Source organism: Eubalaena glacialis, chromosome 5 (assembly GCF_028564815.1).
Source record: "Eubalaena glacialis isolate mEubGla1 chromosome 5, mEubGla1.1.hap2.+ XY, whole genome shotgun sequence".
NCBI lineage: Eukaryota > Metazoa > Chordata > Mammalia > Artiodactyla > Balaenidae > Eubalaena > Eubalaena glacialis.
The window spans coordinates 20,121,090-20,148,133 of NC_083720.1; the positions used below are offsets into that span (position 1 = coordinate 20,121,090).

The 27,044-nt window shown below is 40.9% G+C and overlaps 1 protein-coding gene and 1 non-coding gene across 2 annotated transcripts; both read left to right on the forward strand.

Annotated features, from left to right (window-relative positions):
* The first annotated feature begins 16,829 nt into the window (after positions 1-16,829).
* SMIM43 (small integral membrane protein 43) lies at positions 16,830-18,037 on the forward strand. The gene is made up of 2 exons (XM_061191119.1): positions 16,830-17,140; positions 17,958-18,037. Exon 1 carries the CDS (start codon positions 16,830-16,832, stop codon positions 17,019-17,021), a length of 192 nt encoding a protein of 63 aa, XP_061047102.1. The 3' UTR covers positions 17,022-17,140; positions 17,958-18,037.
* Positions 18,038-26,624: 8,587 nt separating this feature from the next.
* On the forward strand, positions 26,625-26,697 carry TRNAV-CAC (transfer RNA valine (anticodon CAC)). Its single transcript has one exon. It is a non-coding gene; the product is annotated as a tRNA-Val (tRNA).
* Positions 26,698-27,044: the final 347 nt, after the last annotated feature.

A 27,044-nucleotide genomic window follows, 5' to 3' on the forward strand; every position in this document is an offset into this window, starting at 1 on the left:
AGCTGGAGGGAGGCAGGGCCCTTGGCAGCAGAGCATGGTGTCAGAACCCGATCTGGTGAAGCAGAGTGCCGTCGGTAGTTACATCAAGAGTGCCAGGTCCTTTCGAGCTGCCAAAAGAGGACGACTGTGGGTGGGTGGTTAGAACAAAGAGGCAAAGGGAAGAACACAAGCCAATTTCCAAGGAGGGGTGGGAACTAAGCAATGGAGAAGATGCCCTCAGAGATGTGGCATGTTAGTGGCTATTTTATGTGTGTCTGTGGGGAGGTGAGGGGTCACAATCTGTGTTAAGTGAGTTACATATATAAGGTAAGGTTGTTGTGTGTGAGGAGCTGATACTCAGTGATGAACTTCCAATGAAGCCAAGATGGGTTTTGCTCATGGGCTCACTCTGACTCCACACAAGAGGTTTAGAGACATGTACAGGGCTCCTAGCATGTCTATGACAGGGCAGTCTTGGCACAAGAAGTAACCCATTAGAACTGCAAGGCTCTTTTGTGACTTCTGGCCCAGAAGAGGGCTTCTTGCATTACAAGGAGACACAATGTTAGAACCCCAGGAATCCACCAGGCTTGCCAAAGCAGACTAAGGAGTCCAATTTACCAGATATAATCCCTTGAAAATAACATGTCTAAATATGAGTGAGTGACCTCCTGGTAGGAGGAATGAAATATTAGTATTTGGTCTATTGATTGCTTATCTGTGGTGCACTTAATACAGATCTTGACCTTCCATGTAGAACTGCCTCCTGACTCTGCAGGCATCTTCCCCATGGCTCATTTCCCACCACTCCCTGGTGCATGTTTGATCCTTCTGCCTTTTTGTTCATCCCACCCACCTGCAGACCTTCCTTCTTGGCAGCCTAATAACAAGCAATGGGTCCAAAAGAAATCAACTAGAAAACCTTGAAATAAATGTTGATCACCATTTTATCTTACTAATCCCACCTCAGTCTGCTTGTTTATATCACTTTGTTACGTACAATATTAACTTATAAAGCTCTTTTCCATATTCTACCCTGTGATTGTTTTCTACTTTTTTTAATCTCTGAATTTAGTCTCTTCTTATGCAGAAAACAAAAACTCCTTAGAGGTGGTGATGAATGTTTTATGATTTGGTATTCTATCTAATGCATAAGGGTTGAAGTGTGGATGATACAGATATATAGTGTTAATACCAAGTGTTTTTATTTCTTTACTTAGTACCTAAGACAGTACATGTGCAATTAGACCTTTAAATTCCTTTTGTTGATTTATTAGTTGCCTCTTAGGTGTTTTTGATTGTGAGTCTCTCTTGGACAAGCTGTTTGACCTCTCTCAACATAGTTTTATTAACATGCTTTCCAGACCTAGATTTTTTTTTTAACATCTTTATTGGAGTATAATTGCTTTACAATGGTATGTTAGTTTCTGCTGTATAACAAAGTGAATCAGCTATACATATACATACATCCCCATATCTCCCTCCCACCCTCCCTATCCCACCTTTTAGGTGGACATAAAGCACCGAGCTGATCTCCCTGTGCTATGCAGCTGCTTCCCACTAGCTATCTATTTTACATTTGGTAGTGTATATATGTCCATGCCACTCTCTCACTTCGTCCCAGCTTACCAGACCTAGATTTTTATGATATAATAGTAAAACCAACCCACTCTAAATCACTACTTTATTATGTTTTTTTCCTAAAATATTCTGGAATATAACAACAAAATATATTTGAGTGAAGAGTATTGACATTATTAAATTTGAAAATAATTCCAAATGACTCTCTGGACTTAAGAGTGTGTTCATCTTTGAAAACAATTCAGGAAACTCTACTTGTCTCTTCACATTGATGGAACTGAATTTGTGCACTTTGCAAAAAGTACTTTGTTCTAAATTGAAGAATGTAGTTGGGATCAAATTAGATAATGTATGCAGAAGTGCCCTGTTAATTGGTTTATCGGTATATATCATTAGTACGGTTAATGATGATGGTAGTCATGGAACAGCCAAGAATACCTTTAGGTACATTTAGAACTGGAACCTCACTAGGTGTGGCTGTCACCCATGAGTTAACTAGACGACTGGGGGCTGCCAATCTAGTGCTTCTCAAACTTTAATGTGCATAGGAATCACCTGGTGATATTGTGAAACTGCTGCTTCTGATTCAAAAGCCTGGAGTCAGGCCTGGGTGTCTTAATTTCTAAAAGGCTTCCAGGTGATGCCAACACCGCTGATCCACAGAAAACACTTCAAGCAGCAAGGTTCTAAGCCTTCATAACAGTTGCTGATTAGAAAAAAAAAGAATATTTGGCAGGATAAAGCCAAGGACTATGTTCTCTGGAGTGCAGACCACCTGTAATCCACTATCACAGCAAATTTATGAAAACAGAGACAGAGAAAGAATCTTATCTTTGTATCCTATGTTGCCTTCATTGTAAATTATTAATATCTTATTTTCAATTCAGTTGATCTCAAGAAACATTTACTGAGCAACTCTTAGGATAGTTGGGCTCAAATTACAGAACCTTTGTACCTGGCACCCCTAAACACACATGCACACACGCACACCCCTCGAAGCGCCTGAATAATTCCAACTGAGTGTGAGGTTGGAGGAGGAGGGGGTCGGGATGTAAGAAAATAAGCAGTCTAGGATTCTTTTTAGGATATTTTTGATTACAGTCCCCCTAAAAGCTTCTTGAAAAACTCTATTCCCCTAAAACATTTTAAATTGACATTAAATTTTTTCATTATAAATTTAAGTAGTAGTGAAGGATGTTGTTTATGGCATGCTGCAAATATCTATATTTTAAAATAAAGCTATCCCTCTTCAGTGGAAATAAAAGTACCACAGTGATTGGAACCCATTGCCATCCATTTAAAACGCTAATAAACAAGCTCCTGTCTGTCAGAAATTTCATCTTGTCTCTTTTTCTCCAACTTCCATTTCTATTCCACTTCTCTCATAGATTTTTATCCTAATGTAATAGGCTTTTATGTCGGACATCTTTTATTGGCATTCTTGTCATGCTTCTTCACCTCAAATATATATCCTATGAACATATGTGTACAACAATTTCTTTTGGGTTGACTTATTATAAATACCAGTAATATGCATTTGATTAGAACATCATAAACTATGAATTCTGATAAACAATTATTATATGACTACTGGTTGGCACTAATACCCCCAAACAATACACAGAGAGGGCGTAAGGCAAGGCTTAATGGAAAGTCTTACATCTAAGAGTCAGCAGAAGATCACACAGGATTTCCCAAGTTCTCATCCTGCCATGAGAGGTGGTTAGGCCCAGGAGCTCACGTATGTTAGGGCATTGAGAAGAGACAGGAAGCATTTGTTTAACTATGTAACAACAGTGGCTTCCTAGAGGTGGGATGACTTTCTTAGAAAGGAGTAGTAGTTGGAGCTTAGTGAGGCTGATATCAGCTAGAAGCTGCCTCACCATATTTTTGAGCTGGCCCGTTGCTAGGCTGCCTGATGTGGCAGGGAGACAGAGCCACTGAAGCCTTTCAGCAGACAAGGGTATGTTTCTTGTCACCTAAAAAGTAAAATTTATTGGAAATGTATCTCTTAATGAGATGGGTGGGGGAGGATATGTTATGGTGCCTTGATTAAAGGAATTGTTTACAGGATTATTCATTTGGCAAAGTACAGTATTAAGATTAAGACTAGGTAAGAGATATGATTTTCTTGCTAAAATGGGAGGAGATTTGGAAAGAAGAGTATGAGAAGAGACCCTTGACGTATTGATAAGTGAAAGAAGCCCATCTGAAAAGGCTACATGCTGTATGACTCCAACTATGTGACATTCTGGAGAAGGCAAAACTGTGGAGACAGTAAAAAGATCAGTGCTTGCCAGGGAATAAGTGGGAGAGAGAGGAATAGACAGGCAGAGCACAGAGGATTTTTAGGGCAGTGAAACTATTCTGTATGATATTATAATGGTGGATACATGTCATTATACTTTGGTCAAAATCCATAGAATGTATACCACTAAGAGTGAACTCTAATGTAAACTATGGACTTTGGGTGATAATATGTCACTGCAGATTCATCAGCTGTAACAAAGGTAGCACTCTGGGACTTCCCTGGTGGTGCAGTGGATAAGACTCCGTGCTCCCAATGCAGGGGGCCCGGGTTCGATCCCTGGTCAGGGAACTAGATCCCACATGTCGCAACTAAGAGTTCGCATGCCACAACTAAGGAGCCTGCCTGCTGCAGCTAAGACCCGGCACAACCAAATAAATAAATAAATATAAAACCAAACAAACAAAAAACACAGGTAGCACTCTTGTGGAGGATGTTGATGGTGGGGCAGGCTGCACCTGTGTAGAGGCAGAGGGTGTATGGAACAGTACTTTCTACTCAATTTTTCTGTGTATCTGAAACTGCTCTAAAAAATAGTCTATTTTTAAAAATAGAGGGAAAGAAAGAGAGAGACCCTTGGTGACTGGCATCTTCCTAGGCAAATGATTTTAGGAAAAAGTACGTGGAAGTTGAAGATCTGTACATAAGCATAAAACTAACCACGCTCATGTGCCCTTTAGAAAGTCTTCAGGTACCCTCAGGCATAATTGAAACCTAGTTTGAAGATTTGGTCTAAGGTTGTAGGAGAGTGAATAGATACAGAAATGTAGTAGGAAAAATGGGTTATTCATTGAACAAATGGTTTGGGGAAAACAGGGTAGTCATATGGAAAAAAATAAGGGTAGAATCACACCTCACCAAAAATTAAATTCTAGATGTATCAAAAATTTAAACATTAGAAAAAAACTATACCTAGAAAAATGGTACAGATGAACCGGTTTGCAGGGCAGAAATAGAGACACAGATGTAGAGAACACCAAGGGGGGAAAGTGGCAGGGGGCTGGTGGTGGTGGGATGAATTGGGAGATTGGGATTGACATATATACACTAATATGTATAAAATGGATAACTAATAAGAACCTGCTTATAAAAAATAAAATAAAATAAAATTCAAAAAAAATAAAAAGCACTGTACATAGCAAAAAAAAAAAGAAAAAAAACTATAAATGTAATAGCAGAAACATGATCTGGAGTGTGGTAGGTGTGATGAGTGAGGTAGGCAATGAATTCTACAGCTGGTTTATGTTATCACAGATTGGCACTGTCATTGCGTTGTTAACATCCTGACTTGTGAAATAATAATGAGAATGAGAGTTAACTTTTATTGGGCACTTACCATGCTCGGGCAATGTTCTAAGCTCTTTATATGTATTAATACATTTAATTTTCACCACAACCCAACATTGAGGGTATCGTTTTATACTCCATTTTACAGATGAGTCAATTAAGTCACAGAGTTGAGGTCACATGCTGGTCAGGGAGGTGAAGACTTCTTAATTCAAGCAGCCTGGCTCTAGAACCCAAGGACTTAATCACCATACTCTACAATGAAGCAATGCTCAATTCTATGTGCTTTTAAAACATGCTAGATATACAGATTAGTATTACATTTTGACAAAGTTGTATCTACAGCAATAAGTTTAAACAGTTTGTGCGTTTACTTTCCGTTAGAAAAGCTTTGGAAAAAGAGTGTTTTTCATTCAATAGTTCACTTACAAAACACAGGATTATTTTATCCCTTATATATTCCAGTAACTGGAGAGTAAAATTTTGACATCTTTGCAAGGCTTATTTCACAATTTAATTTCATGGTGTTTAAAAAATAATAATAGTGTGTAGACTAGTTTTAGAAACACACTGCCATTATGCATGAAATGTTTTACAAACATGATCATCAATAGTTTGATGGGCAAACAATTGTCCTTTAAATTAATATGCTGCTTGTGCTGACGTTGAGAGCAAATGTTGTCCCATTATTTCCGTGGCAGAGTAAACCTCACTAGAAAAGCAGGACTACCAAATAGCACACCAAATATGCTAGCTTTATAATACTGTCATAAAATGATTATGGTGATGTTAAAGACAATATAAAATAATGGACTGTCAACTGCTTGATAACAAAAACACTCAATACTCTTTAGTACTAAATAATCTTTAAGATGAGATCAATTTTTGCTCAACATTAGATAAAAACTCATAAAGCCTTTTTCTTAGGGTGCTGGGGATTTAGAAAGCTTCATTTTTAAGCCTGTACAATGGAGTTTTACTCACTCTAATCTGAAAGAGAATAAAAAACAGTGCCTGCAATTGCACTGGCATGAAGTCCTGTCCTCAGCAGCCTACCTGGGAGGTCTTCTTAACACAGTAGTCTTTCCCTCACATTCTTTCTTATTTGGAAATGATTTGGGCTTGATCAGAGAGGTTGAAGAGTTATGTGTACCATTTTTCTAGATTCCATATATATATGCGTTAATATACGAGATTTGTTTTTCTCTTTCTGACTTACTTCACTCTGTATGACAGACTCTAGGTTCACCCACATCACTACAAATGACCCAAGTTCGTTCCTTTTTATGGCTGAGAAAAATAGTACTGATGAATCTATCTGTAGGGCAGAAAAAGAGACACAGATGTAGAGAACGGTCTTGTGGACACGGGGCGGGGGAAGGGGAGGCTGGGACGAATTGAGAGAGTAGCACTGACATATATACATTACCATGTGTAAAATAGGTAACTAGTGGGAAGCTGCTGTATAGCACAGGGAGCTCAGCTTGGTGCTCTGTGATGACCTAGATGGGTGGGAGGGAGGCTCAAGAGGGAGGGGATATGGGGATATATGTATACATACAGCTGATTCACTTTGTTCTACAGCAGAAACTAACACAACATTGTAAAGCAATTATAACTCCAATAAAAAAAAATATTAGGGCTTCCCTGGTGGCACAGTGGTTAAGAATCCGCCTGCCAATGCAGGGGACACGGGTTCGAGCCCTGGTCCGGGAAGATCCCACATGCCGCGGAGCAACTAAGCCCATGCGCCACAACTACTGAGCCTGTGCTCTAGAGCCCGCGAGCCACAACTACTGAGCCCGCAAGCCACAGCTACTGAAGCCCGCGCGCCTAGAGCCCGTGCTCCGCAACAAGAGAAGCCACTGCAGTGAGAAACCCACACACCGCAACGAAGACCCAACGCAGCCAAAAATTAATTTATTAAAAAAAAAAAAAAGCGAGAAGATCCAGGAATGGACAATTGTTAATAATCAAATTGCTAGTGATAAAAATTAAACAAATACGATGAATCTTAATTTTGGGCTTTTTTGCATTTTCAATTGAAAATGTAAAAAAACTCTTAATAATATTCTGATGTAAAGAAAATATGAACAAATACTTAATAAATCTAAATAACCTTAAAAAAAAGAGTTACGTTTAATACTCAGGGGAAAATATCTTCTTGGCAACTGATAGGAGAATTCCTGTGGGCAGAAATTTCATTTAAAAGAGAATCTGATGAACCTACAGGTAGAAGCTAGCTCAGGTTGGTGCTCAGGGTTCCTGCCTAAAAAGAAAGCAAAGGAGGGAAAATAATGACTTTGGGGAAGAAAGGGATAAAAGGAAGGCACAGCTGAAGTTGCCCAAACAGCCAACCAGGGCTTTGGGAGCAACAGAAATGTCCAGTGCATATTTGTTAGCTCTGTGGTCTAAATTCTTCCTTCAGTAAGTTCTATGTTGTTCAGTGATGCTCTGTAGCGTGATTTTCTCTTTTGAAGGAATCCATGTACTGAGTCCTGCTTCATGATTTGCACATAGTGAAAAAGTGGTTGCTTTCGGGAGCCACTGATATGTTGGTTACATGTGAAAAACCCTGCTTCCTTAAAGTTAAAAGGAAAAATGTCATGGTGGGGGGTGAGCAGTGGTTCACTAACCCCTTCTGTTAATGTGTCAGAGGCCCTTCCCAGAGGAAACTGCTTTCCTGAAAGAAGGCGCCCTGGGTTCCAAGCCTACCCCATCATCGTGGCAGCTGGGAGCAATTCACCCAGATAATCTCACTCTTCTACCACTCCCTGGCTTTGGCAGTAAAAATGATAAGTCATTTGAATTTTGCAGCCAGAAGGGACATGGAGATAATTATGTTCAATCCCCTAATTTAGGAAGCAGAAGCATAGAGAAGTGAAAGACATGCCCAATGTTACATGGCTATGCTAGCATGGGATGGTTAGAACCCAGGCCTTTTGTTTCCCACCAGTGTTCTTTCCACAACAACAGAAAAGCTGAAGAAATGTGGAAAAGGAGGAGGAAAAATCATACTGGCAAGTATGACTAAGGCATCAGCAAAACGATGAAACCGAAAAATGGCTGTTTTCTTCTTGCAACAGACTTTATTTTTCATCCAGCGAAATACACAAGATAGAAGAAAATACAAAGAACCAAAAAATATGTTGGTAGCAGTTGCTGAGTTTTGTGTAATGAGTTGTGTATTCGTCTCTTCTCATAGGTGAGAAACAGCTCAACCACCAGCTGGGGTGGGTGGAGAAGCAAAATTCTTGGTGGTGTCTAGTGACAATCAGAGCCCACCAGCTCAGCCGTACACCACATGAAGAGATCATGATTAGGAAGGGCACACAGAAGAGCCAGGTGTGCAACAGCTGACAGGTATATACATTTCCTTCAGATGTCACAAATCTTCATTTTCATTATTGAGGAACTGCGGTAATCGCATCACTTAGCTCAACCAACGGTATCCGCAACAGAGCAAAAGAAAACCTCGTGAAGGTATTAATATTCTAGTACCACCAGATTCACACACACCCTGAACATTCTCTTTTTACAGTGTTCCACAGGTCATAGAGAATGATAGGACGATCTCTATATTGCTGAAGTTATAATCCATAACTTCTGAATTCTTGAAAAGGTGCTTTAAAGGTTGCTGTCTCCCGGATGCCAATAATCTTGGTGTTTAGGTGCTCAGATCCCTTAAGTTAAAAGAAAGCATGTATGAGTGAAGCAATACAGAGGCTTTGCCTGTCCTAAGCCAGCAGCCTCCAGTCTGAAGTAACGATTTCCATGGGGAGGGTTAGAAGATTCCTTGGATTGATTGACAGCTGATGCAAAAGCCAGAGGGAGGCTTGGTTAAGCAGTCATTTGTTGGCTGGTTTATGGTGATGGTTACAAAAGGAATAGCCAGGTATATTTCCTAGTGGGGGCATTAGTCTCTCAGCAAGAGTTTCTGTTGTAGATTCCAACCCGTATTTATGACAACGGGCCTGCTAATATGACATATCACAGAGGCAATAATACCAGGCCTATACCTTAACCACTGTGGAATTGGCCTCTCTAAATATAGAAAACCCTGAGGAGAGATATTTTTCACATATACTAAATGGCAGTGTGACTTGCTGCATTAAAAATATTTAAACTCCTCAGGAAATATTAGGTTGGCTAAAAAGTTCTTCAGGAGGCATATATATATGCCTTCCTATAACCTATAGTCAAAGTAGATTATTTAAATGTTTTAGATCATATGGTATAGCTCTTTTTTTACTCAAAATAAAACATATTTATAAGAGTGGTATATACATACAATGGCATAGGTATTAGTCAAGGATCTCCAGAGAAACAGAACAATAGGACTTTGAGCTAGATATAGAGATAGATAGATACGATTTTTTTTGATAGATGTGATTTGTTATAATGAATTGGCTCATGTAATTATGGTGGCTGAGAAGTTCCAATGTCTGCAGTCAGTGAGCTGGAAACCCAGAAGAGATGAAGGTGTAGTTCCAGTTTGAAAAGCAGCAGCTCAAGGACAAAGAAGACCCAGTTTCAGTTCAAGTCTGAAGGCAGGGGAAAAAACTGATGTCCCAGCTTGAAGGCATTCCGGCCTCTTACTTGTGGGAGGGTCAGCCTGTTTTCAGTCTTCCAACTGATTGGATTGGTCCCACCCACACGAGGGAGGGCAACTTGCTTTTCTCAGTGTACTGATTCAAAGGTTATTCTCATCGGAAACATCTTCACAGGTACACTCAGAATAATGTTTGACCAAACGTCTGGACACCCTGTGGCCTGGTAAAGTTAATACATGAAATTAACCATTACAGAATACTATTCAGTCTTACAAAGAAAAGAAATTCTGACACATGTTATAGTAGGGATGAACCTTGAGGAAATTATGTAAGTGAAATAAGCCAGTCACAAAAGGACAAATACTGTATGATTCCACTTACATAAGTTACCTAGAGTAGTCAATTTCAGAGAGTCAGAAAGTAGAATGGTGGTTGCCAGGAGCTGTGGGGAAAGGGAAATGGGGAGTTACTTTTTAATAGGTACAGAGTTTTAATTTTGCAAGATGAAAAAGTTCTAGAGATTGATGGTGGAGATGGTTGCACAACATTGTGAATGTATTTAATATCACTGACTGCACACTTAAATGGTTAAGATGGTAACTCTTAAGTGTATTTCACCACAATTAAAAATAAAAAGAGAAGGATTCTGGGAAGGTGGTGGATTAGAAAGCAGTAGGAATCTGTCTTCCCACCTAGACAACAGTTGTACTAGCAGAATCTGTCTCATACAATATTTTGGAATTCTGGAGTCTATTAAAGGCTTGCAATTTCCAGGAGAAGTCTTGGATGTAAATTATGGCAACAGTGATCCCAGGCTCTGGGCAGCAGTGATCATGTGCTCTATGTAATTCTGCTTTCCCTTTTGCTCCTCTAGCTCATGGGGCTATAATCTTGTGCTACTTTACCTTCTCCTTTTCCTCCTCCTACCCATTCAATAGCCTTGTAACCAATTCCCGGTATTAAATTTCCCTATTTTAAATACCTACAGTGGTTTTGTTTTCTTTTTTGGACACTGACTAATAATCCACTTCTTCAATTAGATTATGTCAATTTAGGTCATATGCCCCCGCCTGTACAAAAAAAAAATTGTCATATTCTCTGAATGACTTTTAGATCAACAGGGACCCACTTCCCCAAAAGAGTTCCCTCTTAAGTTGAATGGGGTACATGGGAAAGAGGCAGATACCTGACTAGAGTCAGGATTCTATTGACAAGGAAGAAAGAGGGATGAGGTGCTTGGTAGGCAACCAATGGTGTCCAAGGTCCCCCAGCTAGCAAGAAACGAAGCCAAGATATGTGTCCAAGTCCACTGGACTGGAAATATAGCACTGTACGGTATAGTATAGGGTCAAGTATACTGAACTGGGACCCAAGTCTGTTCATTGCCAGTCTGAACTATGGTGTCTGCATGTGCGTGGAGGACAGCTTGGATCCCTAGATCTGGGAATGCAGGCCCTAGTTGTGTCATTAGAGCTCACAAGTTGTCATTTCACTAAGGGAGCATGCGTGACAAAAAATTCTACTTTTTTCTAATTCCTTTTTCCCTTGGGGCAGTCCAGTTTCAGCCTCGTGTGTGTGTCCGTGCTTTTGCAAGCCCACAGCTCTGATCATTATCAGCTGACACAGAAGCTTTGCAGACCTTCCATTAGTGGTGACAGTTTCACCACTGTCATTATTAAAGTTGTGCTGAACAAAGGATGTATTGATCTCTATGATGCTCAGACTTTTTATTTTGCTACATAGCATAATACTGATCAAGTCTAGGGTCAGCCACAGTCACATCGACTTTCTCCAATGTTCCTGCTAACTTACTGGAAAGAGTCTAAATTAAAGAAATAGTGTTTGGCCATTACCACAGCTGTCGCTTAACATTTTTCTTTTTTAATATTGGACAGACTTGGGTATCTTCTGTTGTGTTTTAAGACATTTGAAGCTAAGGACAGCGTCTAGAATTGTGGTGGTGGTTGTGTTGTCTACATAGAATTGTTCTTAGTGGCGAATTCTGGATTTCAAAGGCTACCCACATCGGATGATCTCCCACATACCCCTCAAATAGATTTCTTCCTTAGATTTCCTTCCTTCCCTTCCATCCTTCCTTCCTTCCCTCCTTCTGACTCACTGGTATTTCTAAATGTTTCATCAGATTTAAGCAGCTTATCACATGCATTTTACTTATTTCCTGAAGCATATCTCATTTTGTAAGCATTGCATAACTGCCCAAGTTAGGGGGCTTTTGGGGATGGAATGGGGAAAGAGGTGAGGGTGTGGAGAGCAAACCCTATTGTTGGAATGTTACAGTAACTGTTGATTAACTTGAGATGACTCCCTGAGGTAGAACAACTCACTTTTCTCTCCTACAGTAGTGAACATTCTCATAGATTTTCTAATTCTGATCTTGAGGGTTTTAGGGGTGATAAAATATATAAATCAGAGGCAATTCCAAGGAAGCCCAGTTTGTATCTCCTAGAAATGAACATGGTGTTATATCTGTACTTGAAGCAGGAGCAAGGGAGAAGAGGTGTCAAAGGAACATGGATATTTTGGAGCCATTAAGGGTTGCCAGGATCACTAGGACTGATTCAAGCCCTGACTAGCTACAACATAGCTTCTTAGGGCCTGGAAACTTCCATAGAGTATGGACCTCATCCCCAGCACATGCATGGGTGCTTTAAGAGACATCCCATCTAAGCAGAAACCTGTAACCCAATTTGTATGGTCCACAGTATCTGGAAAGGTATACAGTTACTTAAGGACCCAGTGTTACTAATCATGGCCAATAACACATTTTGAGGCCAGAGCATGGTACAAAATCTTTTTCTCATTTCTTTTGGATTCATTACAGGCCAAATTGAGTCAGCCTCAGGAAGGTACCTGGAAATCTCTTTTTCTCTAGTCTCCTACTCTTATCCTACCCTTGTGTTGGGGAAGCTGCTTCCAACTAGCAGGTACCCCCAACAGGTAGGTTCCATCCTGGGATCTTGACAGATTTTTACAGTTCTTCCTGAGTGTCTTCTTGGGGCTCTGGGCTCTTTAGAGAAGCACACTCACAGGACAACCTCTTCTACTGCTACTATTAATCACTTCCCATAGATACCTTTGATGCTTGTTATGATAAAAGACCCCCTCCCTTTTAGAGGTGAGGGTGGGAGGACAAAGCAGGCAAAGGGAAGGAGAGCCCTATCCTGCTACACACCATGGATGTCCACAGGCTGGGGCAAGGAGCAGTTGTTCTGAGACTCGTGAGGAGGGGACTGAGGAGCGGGAAGTCTGCCTCTGAGTGGTGGATGAGGCTTTCTGTGTTAAGTGAAAGCACAAGTGGGGTCCACTCTGTGGGCAGTGGTATAGGACTGCAGTGACACAGCCTCCTTCCACCTTACCAACGTGTGCACCACGGCTTTCTTTTTAGATAATGGAGCCGTAACACTCATCTACAGCGAGTGTCCTTTCTGGCTTTTAAAATTCTTGGATTTTCTTCACATGGATTTCCATGTAGTATGCATATTTAGGCTGAGAAACGTGGTGTCTTATTCCTATGGAGTCATTTGTGATAATATAAACTGAAATTCAGACCATCTTATGAGATATATAAAAATGACCAGAGGCAAAAAGCATTGGGAGCATCTAATAAATGTAATAAGTTATTTTTGTGGCAGCAATATTATTTTAAATACAAATTCTATTGAGAGTGAATATGAAGATTTATTAGTTAATATTTATAAATCCATTTAAGCTGCTCAGATAAATGGATAATCTAAATAGTTATGGTTAGGCAGGCTGAAATGGGTTTGAGCTTGGTGACATAAAATCCTTATTTCTTGGCCTCTTTCCCCAGCATTCTGCAGGGATACACTGGCTCATTTGAAGCTTTGACCTTCAAGGTTTCAAAGGAAGGAGCCGAGATGCACATAAGTAGAAGGTATGTGTCTCTTGAAATTTGTTTCTTTCAAGTTTGACGCTCAAAAGAAAAAAAAAAAGTCATTAATTTGACAGTCATGCATAAGAAAAGAGCACTTTCCTCTGTGAAGTAATATATCATAAGGGTTGAGAATGCAGGCTGCCACTTGCTAGCTGTGTGGTCTTGGGCAGGTCACTTAACCTCTCTGTGCTTCAGTGTCCATCCTTGAATGGCTTGGATATCTGGATGGCAATGTGCCAAGTGGCATATGCCTTTTCTACCAAACACCTTGTTGATTACGAGTGCTTAACATATGCAAAGTAAGTCATGCTTTCCTTATCAGGCAGTATTCTCATCTGCAAGCTGCTGTTAAGCACCATGCTTTGCTGCAATAAGGAGATTTACTGGAAAGCCAGGGGAAGTTCACAGAATAGAAAAGAGGCAGTTTGGAAAAAGGGCAGGAGTCAAGGATGCCATGGAAGCAGCAGCAAGAGCCACGCCCCATCACTCCGGGGACTGGTCTGGCCTGGGAGCTCCTCTGCCACCCAGATGCAGCTGACCTCCAAACATTTTCTCCTGTTCCATCTGTTCCCAAGCTTCAGAGTCCTGGAGTCAGGGATATGTGGGTGAGTTTCTGGCATGGCTCTTCCTGCCCTCCTCCCTGCACTGTATCAGGGGTGGGTAAAAGATATCTCTGACCCCCTTGGTTTCCATAACGGGAGGTGGCAATGGAAAGCAGTCACTGGGATCTGTCCTCTTGCCAAGATTACATACAATGGAAAATTCTACCAGTAGGAATATGTGGTGCCTAGAGTGGAGGTGTGTAGATTCTGGGTAGTCAGAAAAATCACAGATCTCTGCTTTACTTGTATAAGACTTCAAATTTTCCTCAGTAATTCCGTGAGCAGTGATATGCTGGTAAGTGTTTAACAACTGGCTCTCTGGCCCTGATTTGTAGCACTTGTACATTTCCACAGGGCAAATACCCCTACTGTGGCCAATTTCACGATACTACATGACATCTGAGCACAGTTTGAAATACACAGTAACATACTACTGTATAACATTTCAGCCATACAGCTACAACAGATGTAAATAATCTGAAGTGCATAGATGATAGTAAAATGTGGTGAGACAATGAGGAAGTGATGAGTTTTGAGTATTTATTACCCTTGTTAACATAATTTAATTGTAAGTTTATATGATTTAATTTTTAATCATAGCTGTATTTAGCAAATGGCTTGCAAATTTTTTAAGAAAAACTTTGAGCCAGTTCCAGCATACTACTGCCCATGGATCAATAATTTTATTGAGAGAGAGATTGAGAGATCCGAGAGATTCCTTACACAGTAGGATGTTTGGTGGAGAGGCCTAGGACCTGGGAATTTTGCACAGCAGTCTGTAACACTGGGGACTCTCAGTAAAAGAATAATAATAGTGCCTGGCGTTTACTTAGGAAAACACATTCTTACTCAACATCCCACTCATTTTTGATCCTCACAACAAATCCAAGGAAAAGGTAAGCAAGGTGTGTTACAGGTGAGGGGACGGAGAGTCAGAGAGCTGAAGTGACCACTGACACGTGGAGCTGAGACTAGAATTGGGTCCTTGAGACTTCCAGTTCACAGCGTTTTCCATACCATCCTGCTTCTTTGAACCCCCTGCCATCACTGGGAGAGCCATTTATTATAAGCAGCCCATTAAATAATCCGGGATGTGTATGTCAGGCCTTATTCCCCAAATTCATTCCAGGGGCCTCTCCTGGATCTTCACAAATAAAGAATGAAATAAAGTTGGAGGCTCAAAGAGTGGGCAATGATAACCCATTGCATTAGCAGCTTTGATAGCCAGACCCCAAGATGGCCACCAATGATCCTTACCCCCTGGTGTTCATGTCCTTGGACCCCTACATCGAAGAGGGCTGGCCTTGTGACCAATAGGATACTGCAGGAGTGATGGTATATGACTTCTGAAGCCAGCCATAAATGGCACTGCAGCTTCTGCCTTGTTCTCTTGGATCACTGGAGGAAGTGCTCTCAGCTCTTGTGCTCTGGGGGAAGTCAGCAGAGGGCTGTGCAGACACCCAAGCAGCCCAGTGGAGAAGCCCACATTGGAAGGAACTGAGGCCTCCCACCAACAAGCAGCACTACTTGCCAGCCATGTAAGTGAGCCACCTTGGAAGTGGATTCTCCAGCTCCAGACAAGCTTTCAGATGACAGCCACCTTGGCTAACATCTGACTGAACCTCATAAGAAACCCCAAGTCAAAATCACCCACCTAAGTGCTCCCAAAGTATTGACCCACAGAAACTGAGAGATGACCAATGTTTATGTTGTTTTAAGCCACTTAGTTTTTGGGTAATTTGTTACACAGCAAGAATTCAACTGGATTTCTTTCAGAGCTGCACCATATGGGCTGTGGGTGATCTTAATCCACTACAGAGAGGTGTTAGGGGCTTAAGCGAGCACTTTAAGTAAATTGTTGTGTTGTGTTGTTTTTGTTTTCCACCAAAGAAACTGAATTCTAAGTCAACATTGGAGGGCTTTGTACAATATAACTTGAAATGCATTTTCTCTTTAATGCTTTTCTAAATAAATCTAATGCTTTTCTAACTTTTTTTTCCCTATTGTTAATCCACAAAAATGTGCACTCTATACTGAGTGCATCTGCAACTCTGAAGAGCAAGGCAGCTTGACCTGGCATTCACTCAGGCGCCCTTAAGTCATCCCACAGCCCTTTAGACCCCACCTTCACTGTCCCCTTTGATACTTTTGGGTCTCTGGGCCATGGCATCGCCTGCCCTTTGGGAAAGCCTGAACAAGGGAAAATAATGAAACAAATTAATTAGGAAGGGAGGGGGCTAGAGACCCCACTGGATGTTGCGGGTGGAGACCTTAAGATCATTAGCAAAACACCAGCCCTAACACCCTCCGGGAGGCTGAGCCTGGAAAAATCAGCTCGCGTTCCCAAGAGCTCAGGAGAGGATCTCAGCGTAGACAGGCTGTCGTGCCTACCGGGAGGGTGGGAGCAGGCATTACCCCAGCTCCTTGGCGCGTTTCCTCCGAGCTGGAGGAGGCCGAGGGTGGACTCCGGAGCCGTTGCCCAAGGCGAGGCGCCCGAGCGCCGGCGCGGGGAGACCGGAGGTGGGACGCAGCAGGCTGCGCCTTGCAGGCCAGAGGCAACGGGTGCGGCGCGCCCACGGCCCCTGAGCGCCGGCGCCTTCAGCATGGAGTGGGAGCTCAACTTTCTGCTCTACCTGGCGCTCTTCTTCTTTCTGCTCTTCTTACTTTTCCTGCTGCTCTTCGTAGTCATCAAGCAGCTGAAGAACTCCGTGGCCAGCACTGCCGGGGCGCTCCAGCCCGGGCGCCTCTCGCTGCACCGGGAGCCTTGGGGCTTCTCCCACGACCAAGGGGTGTGACCGGCGCCGCGCGGACACTGGCAGGAAGGCATGGAGCTGTGCGGGCACCGGGCTGGGTCTCGGCCTCGATTCTCTGGCCGCCCGGGTTCGAGGGCCAGGCTCGGCTGCCTCGCTGGCAGGTCCGTTTGGGCGTGGGAGGGGTTGGCAAAGGGGCCACTTTCTCCGCTCCTCCGGGAGGCTCGGGGCTCGCGGCGCGCGGGGATGTCAGGGACGGCGGGTGTCTGGGGTCTGGGCTGGTGCTGTGCTCTTAGGGAGGGACCTTAAGCTTTTCCGGGGCGGGGAAAGATGCAGAAAAGAGAGAAGTTTAGCTTTTGGAGCCAGAATGGCTTTGAGCACCTGCAGGCTCTTCTTTCAGTCCAACTGCAATTTATCTTGTACCCAAGGGGTACAACACTAAATTATTCAGATAATTCAGTCCAGCCACTTCCAAACAAAATCGAATCTCATCCTAACCTTTGCGACAGGAGGCAGGAAGAAACAGGGCGCGCTCGAAGTATTCCAAACACTGCTTTAAGTATTTTTGTGCTTTGGAGATGCTAAATGGGATTCAACTGGCGGTGCCAAGGAGCGAGGACTCAGTGGCCCATTTTTTTATGGGGAATCTCCTCTTCCTCTCGATCCCTACTTCTATTCTAGACGCCAACCCCGTAGGTGCCTGCGGATTGCTGCGGCGGTAGGTTTAGAGTCTGAAACAGCAGGAGGGTGAGCGTTAAGAGTGGGAGCCATTGGGAGAGTCCTTGGAGCTGCCATGGAGGGCTGGAGAAAAGAGGCAGTTGAAGCGTTGTAGGGCAACGGGAAAAGGACAGGAAGAATGTAGGCTGTCCTACGTGATCAGAACCTTTTCGGGACGATTGACGGGCAGGAGTAAACTGCTTACCAGTGTGACCTAAGTACGCTCTGGGCAATGTTAGTCTGGGAAATAACTTCATCTTCCAGATGCGTTTTCCTCGGTTTATGCCGTCTCAAGTTCTGGAGCCGAGCTGCTGCTCTGGGCTGGCGTGTGGAGGACCGCGGATGCAGTTACAGCCGGGTAACCGGGCTGGAAACACCAGAGACGGACGTTTTCTGCGATGGTAAGCAGGGACCACCCTTGGTTTCACTTTGTCCCTGGGTAAACTTTTGAAGACCCAGGGCCTTTAAAAAGTGAGAGCTTAGGATGGAGGAAATGGGTGCAATGAAATAAAGGGCTCTCTCCCACTCAGAACCAGTGAGCTTCTACTGGAACCAAGGAGCCAAACTGATTCCTAACCTAGTACAGTGTCTAGGTAGAGGATCATAAAAATTAGAGGGATGTGAGAAGTGATTGCAATTTTAATAAATATGCTCTTTTGGAAAACAGCGCAGGGGTTCTTGAAGTTGAAATATGTAATGCAGGTACAATTTGTCTTCAGTAAGGGAAGATCTGGGTTCAGTCATGTTTAGGATAAGATAAGCTGTCCCTCTTGTGACTGTAACACGGAAAACATTTATTAATTTTAGGCCCAAAGACAGACCATGTAGGAAGGCTAAAAACAGTGAAACACTAAGTGTTGCCTAAGTCGATAATATGAAAGTGAAGTGGAAGACAATTATTTTAATAATTCAAGAGAAGGAAAAATAGTCTCACTTATGTGAATATTTATGGGGGAAGTTTTGGCCTGACACATTCAGATAATTTCCTGCTTTCCTATTTCACTTTAGTAGAATAGAACTGTTGTTAATGAAGTGAGTGGTTTATTTTAAGTATAATGTCATAAGCAAATTCAAATACATATGTGTATATACATATATACACGCATATATGTGTGTATATACATACATGTATATACACACATATATGTATATATATACATATATATATACACACACATATATACACATACACACCTCTCTCTATTGAAGGTATAAAAAGACTCGATTTGAATTCCCAGTTTGAATCTCAGAATCAACTGCAGTGATTCTAAATTGTACCTTGCACAGTAGTTCTCTAATTGGTTGACATCTCTGCAGTGACATGTAGTTATACAGTTGTATGGTTAATATGGACTTTGAAGATGAGTGTGGGAGTAATTAATAAGCAATAATAGGGGCTTCCCTGGTGGCGCAGTGGTTGAGAGTCTGCCTGCCAATGCAGGGGACACGGGTTCGAGCCCTGGTCTGGGAGGATCCCACATGCCGCGGAGCAACTGGGCCCGTGAGCCACAACTACTGAGCCTGCGCGTCTGGAGCCTGTGCTCCGCAACAAGAGAGGCCGCGACAGTGAGAGGCCCGCGCACCGCGATGAAGAGTGGACCCCGCTCGCCGCAACTGGAGAAAGCCCTCGCACAGAAACGAAGACCCAACACAGCCATAAATAAATAAATAAATAAATTTATTTATTAAAAAAAAAAGAAGCAATAATAGTTTACAAGGATGGAAAACAATCCCTTCATACTTTATAAATAACCAGAATGCAAATTGTTTTAACCACCTGCTTGTCTTGATTTTATAATCCTTTATTCTTCGTAGCAGCGCCACTGGTGTCCAGAGGTTTAAATGACCCCTGACCCTTCTAGACAGGAGACTATAGAGAACTCAGGGTGAGGAGTTTGCTGCCATCCCAGTATTAAGCCAATCTCTTTGCTGGTTCTACTGACTCAGTTTCCTATGAAAAGAGTGGTTGCCTTTCTCTCTTGTGGCCAGTGCCATTTTATAACCTCAGAATCTAATTCATTAACTACTAAGTTCCCATTTATCCAGGCAAAAATGAATATTTATTCCTATTACCCAATCTCTGCCTGGAACTTGGCCCTAAAATCTGAGAGTTAAGGATTCTCACATTTGCTCTCAGAACTTGCTGCTGTTGATCTCCTGCTTTGCCCTTGCTTTGTTAGAGATCTTGCTTTTGAAACTTTGACATCTCTACATGAGCTGCCCTGTTCCATTCATTTATTCAATCATCATTTTTAAGAACGCAACATAGACCGATCTCTCACATTAGAACTACTTTTGAACTCAAATTTTGTGCTACCTGTATACATTTTAAATCTAGCGCTCTGACACCCACAGTGGCCTAGGTGCCAGGCTTGTACATATTGGCTGCTCCATCCACTGACCACACCCTGGTCCTGACAATCACTCCACCAAGTCTGTTTTTGAAGACAGTGTACATATGAGCTAGGCATTAAAACATTTTGAAAAGTCAGGAACATTTAAAATAACTGCTCATTATATAAGTGTAACTTGATTATAGAAAATTGCTATATTTTATTTTCAATATGAGGTTTTTAGTGACTCTTCAGCAATGTTAGAAACTGAGTTGAATTTCTTACATTATAAGGAAATGGGCCATAATTCGATTGTTATATAATATTAGTATTCTGTTTCAACTGTTCTTATTTCATTGTTGTTTCTAAATTTCAGCTGTTGAAAAAGACTTCAAATCTTATTAGGATAATCTCGATTGTTTCACGGATTTCCAAACTTACAAGTGCAATGAATCTGCAGTTCTACTTGGAAAGATAACCATTTTAAGTTGAATGAGAATGACATCACAATCATACCTGTGAAATCTAAAATGTCTAATAAAGTAGATTCCTATGTCTGAACTTCAATTTTAAGGCACAGCTGTGGATGCAGGACTGATGCCATCTGGTGTGATTCCACAGAATAAGAGAGAAAATTTACCCAGGGTGTGCCATGCACTGGCTTTTCTGGGAATGACAAGGTGCCAGGATTTGTTTTTGGTTCACTTGCAGGGGTGGAAACTTGGAACTAGGTGAGTAAAAAATATGCAGTATTCTATTTTTAGCTTGACATTTCATGTTTCCAATTTTGTCTCAAAATAAATGCAATATAAGTGCAAAATAAGTTCAAAATAAGTGCAATAGAGTTAAAAATTTTTAATGGCCAAAATTCTAAACATTGTAAATGGTTAAACCATTTAGGACAGTGGGAAATGATTATTTTTTCTAATTCATACCTACTAATATAGAGACTTTTAGAATACTAATGTAGTACATAGAAAGTACTTGCAGAATACTGTACTCTGTTTTTATTTTTATAGCTACTCTGAGGTACTTGTGCTTATTTAAGCTAAATCCACAATTTAAACTCTGGGACCATTAGGAAATCACTGTCAGCTGTCTGTGTCACATAAAGGGAAAATTAAACATTGAGTTGTAGATCTTTGATGTTGATTTTTTGTTTGTTTGAATCAGTGAAATCAATTCTCAATTCTCCATTTTTTTACTTTGTGTACACAAAATAAAGTTATAGATGAAATAATGATCTGAATAATTATCTGAGTAGTTAGCATTTTACCATATAAGAATTTGAGTAAGCAGAAGGGCAGACCTGTGTTTAGAGAGTACTGAGAACATAATAAGACATTCAGAAAAAAACTTCCTGATGGATTAAGCTAAAACCCCTCTTATTTGCCTTAATAGCAGCTATTTTACACAGTAATCCTGATTATTTCCTCTACCCACCTTTGGTCTGTTTAGGCATTGGTGGGTTCAAGATATACTTTTGTTTTATTAATATGATTCTATGAAGTTTCTTGAACTTGAATATGTACAGATTCTTCAGGCAAGATATTTTTTACTTTCAGATAAAAATTTTCTTATTGGGAATCAAGGTGGATTGCTATCTTGAAATTACTGGACTGAACAGCGGCTTAAACAAAGTAGGGGTTTCGTTTTGTTCTCATGTATCAAGGAGGTTGGGGGTCAGCTAGTACTGGTGTTGGTTCAGCAGCTCACAGATGTCAGGGTCAAGGTGGCCCCTGAGGTTCCCATGGCTTTTCCCTTAGGTTCCAAGGTGGGTGTTACAGCTCCCCTCAAGAAGATGGAGGAAACCCAAAGGGAAAACAGAGCACGCCAGTTTGAGTCCGCTTCCGTTTAAAGAGCTTTTGGCAGCCCAGCAACTTTTGCTTACATCTCATTGGCCAGACTGTGTCATTGGCTCCTGCTATGTCTAAGGTTGGCTGAGAAAGGTAGTTTTTGTAGCTGGACATATAACTGCCTTCAACAAAAATCTGAGTTCTCTTGATAAGGAAGAAGGTAGTGGTGGATCTTGGGTAAACAACTTGTAGTCTGTGCCCTGGATACAAAATACAGTAGTAAAGAAGCATAATGCTTGAAACATGTCAAAACTGTAGCTCCTTCACAACTGGCAACACTCCAAGCAACACTGCTGTGCTCTGAGAGAGTGAGTAGAGTGAAGACGTGTTAGGTTTTCTCATGAAACACTTACCAGGACTGCCCTTCTCTCTCAGCCAACATCCTTGCCCCCATCAGGCTTTTCTAGAGGAAGATGCTGGGAACCTGCACACTGTCTTGGAGGACATAATCTCTTCATGGAGGTTTGAAATGGGATGAGGAATGTTCTACCTTGCTACTTCCACATCTGCTTCATTTCTCTCTTCTCTGATTTTCCTGACAAATTTTTGGTGGAATCTAGTTGTGTATTTGATCCTCATAAAAGGATCATTCCTTTCATGCACAGGGGAGGGTAATCTATGTGAAGAAAGGCTACTTTACTCCCTTCTGTGACTCTACCACCAATCTAGGAATATCCTGGAAGAATTGCTTCTCAGAACTGCTTCCATAAGCAGCCTACATCCTGGCTCAGCAAAGGGAGAAGAAACACTTCCCACATCCAGGGCTGTCCAAAAGAACTTTCTGTGATGACAGAAATGTTCTATATCTGAACTGTCTTATATGGTAGCCACTAGCCACATGGGGTTAGCGAACACTTGAAATGTGGCTACTGTGATTGAGGAGGTAAATTTTAATTTTATCTACTTTTAAATAATTTAAATGTAAATAGCCACATGTGGCCAGTGTCTATTGTGCTATGCAGCATAGTACACACCTTTCTCTTTCCTGTGTTTTAGAACTTGCTGGGTGTGTGTATGGGGAGGGGGGTGATTAGAGTCACCATGTAAGTCACATGCTTGGTGTTCCATGGTCTTCACTGTTCCACCTTGCCATTGAACTTGTCTCCCAGAGGAAAAGGAAACATGGTATTTTGGAACTAAATTCAAGATGTTAACTTGACATTTACACATTGAACGTATGTATAAGTGGAATGGTCTCCTGGGAATAGATCCTGTGATTGATTTTAGTAATAATTGGTGATGGGAAAGGGGTAGTGCCCGTCATTTAACATTCCTAGTGAACATTATGTGTTCCTAGTCAAAGTCAGCAGAGATTATTTTATTCTGTTGTGTAATTCATTCTGTTACTTTATTTTTTTAATATTGTGGCTGCTAAATGATACTTCATGTCTGTTTTTCAAAATACTTTGTGGTTTATACTTTTAAAAGGCTGTGAAATAAAAAAATAATTATATGTAACTCAGCTTGGTGTGTGTGTGAATTATTATAACCCATACTTTTTGAAGAGTTAATTAGGATGAGGTAAATGGAAGGAAGGAAATATTTATTTTTGTATCAGATTTTCTTTATAATGGGCATGCTTATATGCCAATTAATGTTATTTTTTAAAAATATTAAATGATTCTTTCACTGTATACAGAGTTTGGGTAAAATATGAGGGTGGCAATGGTATTGAGTAATTTTTTCAAGTGTCTGGGTGTTTTTCTACGCGGAGCATCACTTGACTTTCGTCTCAGTGTCCTGTTTTGGGTTGTTTGTCTTTTATTAATGAGTTGTATGGATTCTTAAAAATATCCTAGACGCTACTCCTTTATCCCAATATATGCTTTGCAGTAATTTTCTTCTACTTTCTGGATAGCCTGTTCATTTTCTTAACAATTTCTTTAAGAGAGGGATTTTTAAATTTTGAAGATAAATTTATCCACTGTTTTCTTTTATTGCTTTCCATGTCCTCTTCCTGTCTTTTAGGTCACAAAAATATACTCCTGCGCTTTCTTCTAGACTAGAAGCTTTATAGTTCTAACTTTTACTATGTCTGTTATCCATCTCAAATTAATTTTTGTATATGCTATGAAGTAAGGATTGGGTTCTCCCCACCCCCCATATGTATGAACAGTTTTCCCCCCATTTATTGAGAAGACTTTCCTGTCCCCATTGGATTGCTTTGGCATCTCAGTCAAAAATCAAATGACTATTGATTTGACTATGTGGGACAATTTCTGGGCTCTGTATTCCATTCCATAAGGTCATCCTTATGCTACTACCTCAGTGTCTTGATTACTGTATTTTCACAATAAGTCTTGGTATTCACCACAAAATGTTACGAATCTGAACTTTTTTTTTTTTTTTTTAAAGCAAATTACTAGTATAGCCTACTCAGTATTGACAGTACACAATTAGTAGTTAATCCATGAGCTGTGATAAGTAGGAAATATATATTTTTTTAAAAATTAATTAATTAATTAATTTAATTTTGGCTATGTTGGGTCTTCGTCTCTGTGCGAGGGCTTTCTCTAGTTGTGGCAAGCGGGGGCCACTCCTCATCGCGGTGCGCAGGCCTCTCACCACCGCGGCCTCTCTTGTTGCGGAGCACAGGCTCCAGACGCGCAGGCTCAGCAGCTGTGGCTCACGGGCCCAGTTGCTCCGCGGCATGTGGGATCCTCCCAGACCAGGGCTCGAACCCATGTCCCCTGCATTGGCAGGCAGACTCTCAACCACTGTGCCACCAGGGAAGCCCAATCTGAACTTTTTAAAAATAAACTTCTACTAAAGATTTAGTCTACATGCAAAAAGTAATTTCAGTTGAAAATGGTTGAATTCAGTAAGAAAACCCCACTATGAAACTAGGCTTCCTTTATTCTTGCTTGTAGCCCCACCCGTAATCTGAATCAAGATCTAGAGTTGAACTTGGTTAAAAGAATCCTTATAAGTAGAAAATATCCTTTTTTTCTGTTTTTATAGTTGAGAACGAACTGTACTTTTTAAAGGGATTTTTTACTAGAAAGCTAAAGTGATACAAAACAGACCAAAAAGCATAGAAGCTCATGAGTTGTTAGGGTCCCAGCTTCTTTACCAACCTAAGTCTAGCCACAGATTGGACTGCCTGGCTCAAGTATCAGGACATCCATTTTGATGTTTTCCACTCATCTCCACGGTGGCTGACATTTGAGTGGTTGGATACCAGATCATGCTTTTTAGAAATTTAGCTGAGGTGGTTGATTGGCACCAAATCATGTCTCATGCCCCATTTTATTTGCATACAGTTTTCCAGACACACTGTTTCTTGTCCTTTACACATCTCAGCTGGGGACTCATTGTGAAGTCTCAACCCATTATAGGAAAAGCAAATGGTCTCATCCATCTCCTACTACTATAATCTCACCCCACTCCTCGGAGCTAACAGTTCTTAACAGTTTGCTATCTATCTTTTGAAATGATATTCTGTGTATTTTCATGCTCTTACAATGTGACTTTGACACTGAGAGATAGGGTCTGTGTCCCTTCCCCTGGAATCTGGGCAGGCTTGTGACGGTAGAAATTGGCAGAAGTGACACTGACTTATGAAGCTAGGTCAGGAGAGGCAATGCAGTTTCTCCATCATTTGATGGAATATCTACTTTTGGAGCCCTGAGTCGCCATGTAATATTGCAGTATCCTGAGGCCATCATCACTTACTGAAGAAGCTCAGGCAAAGGGAGAGGCCCCTTTTAGGGGCTGTAGTTGAGCGTCGCCACAGATGAATAACTCAGTGAATGACTGTTGAGTCCTCGCAGCTCCTTCCAGACTTCCTGGAGCAGAGACCAGGCAGTCTCACTGTGCCCTGTCTGATTCCTGGTGGTTGTTTTAATTCACTAAGTTTGGGAGAGTTTGTTATCGCAATAGTAACTGGAGAATATGTCTTAGAAAATTTTAATAAAAATAGAATCATCTTTATTTTAAATTGCTGTTAGAATTCTCAGCAATTTAATAAGTATATGCTATTGATGGACATGAAATTCATTGCCAATTTTTCTACAGATTGTATTTATACAAGTATGATTGCTGGGTTAATTGGTTTAGAAACCTCAAGAGTTGGTAGATACTGACAATCTCCATCCTAAATGACTGTGCCAGTATCGATCCATCCGCTTTCCTATACTATTTGACATTATGGGTCTTTTAAAAATTTGCCATTATAGTGAACAAAAAACAATAGAACCTTATTGGTTTGATCTGAACCAAAGAGGACTTTGTTCCTCTTGTTTCATGTTTAGTGGCCATTTTAATTTCCTCATCTCTAAGTACCTATTCATATTTTTTACCTATTTTTCTAACAGGTTGTTTGTCTTTTTATAAGTAATTTATATATACTAGAGATATATAATGACTACGTATATAATGAATATATACATAACATAATACATATATAGTGACTATATATATATAAAATCATTAAACATGTGTGCATATATACATACAATCAGTAATCATTCATCAGCTGGAAGTTGAAACTTTTTTCTCCTAGTCAGTTGTCTGTGTGTTAACTTTGTTTTTAGTTTGTCATACTGATGTTTAAAACTATATATACACATTGTTTAATTGCCATAACTATTTGTGGTAGCACAGTCGTCTCCCTCATTTTATCTTCATTTTTCAAAATTTTCTTGGCTATTCTTGTGTGTGTGTGTGTGTGTGTGTGTGTCTGTGTGTCTGTGTGCATGTGTGTGTGTGTATTTCACATAAGAAGTTAAGAATCAGGGACTTCCCTGGTGGTCCAGTGGTTAAGACTCTGCGCTCACAATGCAGAGGGCCCGGGTTCGATCCCTGGTCAGGGAACTAGATCCCTCATGCCGCAACTAAGAGCCTGCATGCCGTAACTAAAAAAGATCCCTCATGCCGCAACGAAGATCTCGCAGGCTTAAATATTAAAAAAAAAAAAAAAAAAAAAGAAGTTAAGAATTTGTCAATTTCCATTAAGTAAAACTCCTTTGGATTCTGGTTGGGATTACATTGAATTTATACATTAATGTTGGAGAAGAATTGACATCTTTTAATCCTTTAATGATGGCTTAGATTGTTCACCTCATATGGGCAATCTTGGATATTCCTGCTTAAGTATTTTATAATTTTGCTTGATAATATATAGGGGATATTAAGTGGTTATTGCTCATAAAAGAAAGCAA